At 35.3% G+C, this 4,498-nt stretch overlaps 1 protein-coding gene across 1 annotated transcript; it reads left to right on the top strand.

Annotated features, from left to right (window-relative positions):
- Positions 1-539: 539 nt before the first annotated feature.
- Positions 540-1,849, top strand: LOC102129819 (kita-kyushu lung cancer antigen 1 homolog). Its single transcript, XM_005594428.4, has 2 exons — positions 540-721; positions 1,491-1,849. Exons 1-2 carry the CDS (start codon positions 647-649, stop codon positions 1,755-1,757), a joined length of 342 nt encoding a protein of 113 aa, XP_005594485.1. The 5' UTR covers positions 540-646; the 3' UTR covers positions 1,758-1,849.
- Positions 1,850-4,498: the final 2,649 nt, after the last annotated feature.

Here is a 4,498-nt window from a genome sequence, read left to right as displayed (position 1 = left end):
CATGTGAAAATGTCCCCAAAATTATTTCTTAAACTGTATTAATGACACAAATGTATGTAATGATTCCAATGTGACTAGGGCTGGAGTAAATTCTAAAATAGCAATGTGAGTGTGGAGTAGGTAGTTTCCGGCAAAGATAACTTGTGGGTAGCTACTTTTTACAATGCGTTTCTGTCTTGTTTTTGAAGTGAATAAAGGAATGGTTGTAGCTAAGACATATATATATATATATATTTAAAATGGGAGCAGTCTTAAAATATTCTATTTAACCAATCCATTTGGAGGCTATACTTCTACCACGTTTCAGCTTCCCAGAAATCCCACACTTCCTCACTGTCTTTCACTCTCTTCTCTAAGGACCTGACGTTAACCAGGTGGACGGTTACTAAGTGCCGCCTGGTTTCCTGCACGGCCGGTTTTTACGTCATCTTATTGTGGCGCAGAACCTCCGCGTGCGTGCCTAACTGTGAGGTCTCGTGTCCTCAGCAGTATATAAAGCGGGACAACACAGAGCTTCCCAGTTGCACCAGGCAGTGCAAGACACATAGTATCCTGGCCTGAAGTATCCCAAATCAGGCTGACTAGGGGGCCTACTACCAGCTGAGGGGGTCCGCCCCGAGAAGGGAGAAGAGGCCGAAGAGGAACCATGAACATCTATTTACTCCTAGCGAGCAGCATTCTGTGTGCCTTGATGATTGTCTTCTGGAAATACCGCTTTCAGGTAACGGTGAATATGAGGGAGATTTGAATTAGATGAAGCTAGATAAGTATGTGGACTGGGGAGTGTGTATATGTAAGAGAGTAAAATACAGTAAAATGAGAGGTAAGGGGAGATCATCTCATTTCTCTTTTTCGCTCGAAGGAGCCCCAGACTTTTACCCCCTCACTTCCGCAATTCCTGTATTCTGACCAGTGATTCGACAGTTGTGGTCTCTTCTAAAAAGCCCCAAGTCCCTAAGTAATGTGGTCAGCTTTTCACTCATTGGAGAGGAAAGTGCAGTTGTCAGTGCCCATTCCCCACCACCATCTCCCACTTTAAGAATCTTACCTTCTCTCTTTCTTCTCTTGCATTTCATCCCCAATGTGTCTGTTTGCTGATCTCGCCATCTTTATTTTAAGGGTGCTTTCCGGGCATTCACAAATAATTCGAGTGTAAATGTGAATTTTCTGGTGTTAAAGTCACAAGTGAAGTGCTTTTAGATAAGAGTCAAAGACAGGGTTCATATGTTTACCTACTAGGCTGCTCAGGAGATGTAAGGAAAGGATATGGAACTTCGGCACTAACGGCTACTTTCATAAATTTTTTTTCTCAGTCTGGTTTTGGAAGAATGTATGTTTGAGTTAATGTAGTAATTCAATACATTTTTAATCTCTACATATTAGCGGAAATCAGTTTATTTTGGTAACCAAGATTAAACAAGTTGTTTTTTGGTAGTTTGGAAATTGCTTAATTCGATAAACTACATATGTATAATTCCCTTCCTTTACAGAGAAACACTGGTGAAATGTCATCAATTTCTACTGCTTTTGCACTACTAAGACGCTCTTCTACTGGGTTAATTAACAGCAATACAGACAACAATCTTTCATTCAACAACCTCTCTCGGGATATTTTAAATAATTTCCCACACTCGATAGACATGCAGAAGCGACTATTGGTAAACCTCAAGAGGGTAGAATACAAAATGGCTGAACTGGAATATATTCTAGTTAGCCAGGGTTTCAGAGGTGCATCAGGTCACCGGAAAGCCACCTAAAAGCGTACAGGATGTAATGCCAGTGGTGCAAATCATTAAAGACACTTTGAGTAGATTCATTTGATTGTGTGTGTATACTAAATGAATTATTTTTTAAGAGGGAGGGGATACCAAGTCAGATAAAATAAAATCCAGATACTTATCGAGTTTCTTACTTATACTTTAGATAATTGATTACATGTTGCTAAAATATATTTACTGGGGAAGGAATGTAAGCACAATAGAAAAAGAAAAACCGTTCAAAAGTTTTTTAAAAATAAATAAGCTACATTAAACAGAATATAGTTGAGATATAGTGATTTTTATTTCAATCAACTGTGAAAACTAGTTTTCACTAATGGTTTACAATAGAATACTATAAATTGTCTCCATAAATTACTTTGCATTAAAGTAAGTGGGATTTGATGAACTGTTTTCCCTTATGTAGAATGCTGTTTCTTGCCACTGTTGAATCAGGCTAATAATAATAATAACTATTATGGAACACCCTACAATATGCCAAGCACTATGTTAAGATTTGTGCTTTACACATTTGTGAAGATAGTGACAAAAACTTTTAACTGTTCTTTGTGGTCAGCTTTTGAAAAAGATTTCTTACCCTTCACACTTTTCCCAATTAGATATTCTTTCATTTAAAATCAGCCGGGTGCAGTGGCTCATTTCTGTAATCCCAGCACTTTGGGAGGCCGCAGCGGGCAGGTTGTGAGGTCAGGAGATCAAGACCATCCTGGCTAACACGGTGAAACCCCGTCTCTACTAAAAATACAAAAAATTAGCTGGGCATGGTGGCACAGGCCTGTAGTCCCAGCTCCTTGGGAGGCTAAAGCAAAAGAATCATTTGAACCTGGGAGGCCGAGGTTGCAGTGAGCTGAGATTGCACCACTGCACTCCAGCCTGAGCGACAGAGCGAGACTCTCTCTCAAAAATAAATAAATAAAAATAAATAAAATAAAATGAAGTTTAAACAATAAAATAAAATGCCCAAATCTTCCCTGAATTGCAAAAGTCACATGTGGAAAATTGGACTCCTTAAATAGTACCAAAATGTAGTAGTAGAATGCATGTAATATAATGTGGATTAAAATTAAGGAAAAGTATTTCTAACCTCTAATTAGCCATCTGTTTTCAAATATTGTTTTATAAAATCTTGTATCTAAGGAATTAACAATCTGTTGAAGTTTACTAATAGCATTTGACCTGCCTTCAAGGGAAACCCTCAGAATGTCAAACACTTTCATCTTATATATATGTACATAACTTATTGAGGTGGTTCAATTAGAGGCCTACCTATTTACCTACTTTCCTGTCCCCTCCCCTCTAAATAAATTACCCGTATAAATTAAAGAAATGCCTTAATTTCTTACTCCTTTCATGTTCAATTACGACTAAGAGAAAACAATTTAAAATATTTAAGAAAAATGATTCCTGCTATTTTCACTCATTTGCCAAGCACGAAATGTCAGCAGTAGTGTATGTGGTCCTTAAACTTCTTTAGGTCACAGGTTTCTTTGATATTCTGATGAAAACTATGGACTCTCTCCCTAGAAAAATGCATGTAGAAGTACACACAGAAAATATTCCATATAATTTCTGTTTTATATGTTCCCTGAAGCCTATGAACCTTAAGAATTGATGAAAAATTCTTTATATATGTAGGCAGTGTTTATCATCATAGGCTGTGATGCTTAAACCAGTTGTCAACAATATAGAATAAATATGTAAAGCTCTTAGTAATATATTTAATTATCCTTTGTAAGGAAACTAGGACATAGGACTTCTAATTTCACTTTTCTCATTCTTGACAAGTTTGACAAGTTTATCTTCTAATAGTATATAAGTAAGTTGTCACCTGTAAGTAATAACTTACTCATATAAGACAAAAATCACTCTAGCATCTGGGTATCACAGTCACAAAATGCTAGATTTGATTAAAGCCATTTTCTCATTAATATTTCGGTCCATATGCTATTTGAAATTAAACATGTATTTCAGAGGGTATAATGAACAACTCTTAATTTTGTGAAACACAATAGAAATTAAATGGGTGCTAGTTTTGTCCCAAATGACCCAAGGAAGTAAGATTGTATATGGGAAAGGAAGTACTCAATATTTCATTTTCTAGATTTCTTACTTACTGGCCATAGAATCCTTACTTTTCTCTTATGTCACTCTTTATAAAGAACATTAACTATAAGTTTCACACACAGAAAACATGAACTGTAACAAACGCTTGAAGTTTTTAAACATATTTGGATAAAAATATTAAACTACAGTCCTCTTATAGTATACATAGTCCATTTTTGCATATATTTATGACATTTCTAATTAAGTGAGGCCTTCAGTTTTAATGCTTTTTTTAAAAAAGTATTGATTTATATTCCCCACAGACTTGTGGAAAAGAAATATTTTATATTAAGAAAATACAAGTAAATAATATTTTAAAACTTGTATAATGGAAAATGTAAATATTTCAAAGCAATTAGCCCCAAAAAGCCTTCAATGTATTAGAAAAGCATTATAATCTTTACAAAAATATAATTATGATATAGAGACAGTTATGTATGTATGTGTGTGTTTTTCAGATAGATAATCTGAAAAGAAATATAATCACATGGCTAAGCATTAAGAAATTCACATTTTTATACTGCATTCCTGTTTAAATGTGAGAAAAATCACACTATCATGAAAATAGTATGTACATTTCCCTACTCGGTTAACATACAAATAAAAACGTTTCCCTC

The sequence above is a fragment of the Macaca fascicularis genome, chromosome X (assembly GCF_037993035.2).
Source record: "Macaca fascicularis isolate 582-1 chromosome X, T2T-MFA8v1.1".
Classification (NCBI taxonomy): domain Eukaryota; kingdom Metazoa; phylum Chordata; class Mammalia; order Primates; family Cercopithecidae; genus Macaca; species Macaca fascicularis.
The sequence above is the reverse complement of the archived record's forward strand: the minus strand, read 5'-3'. Positions and strand labels throughout refer to the sequence as shown.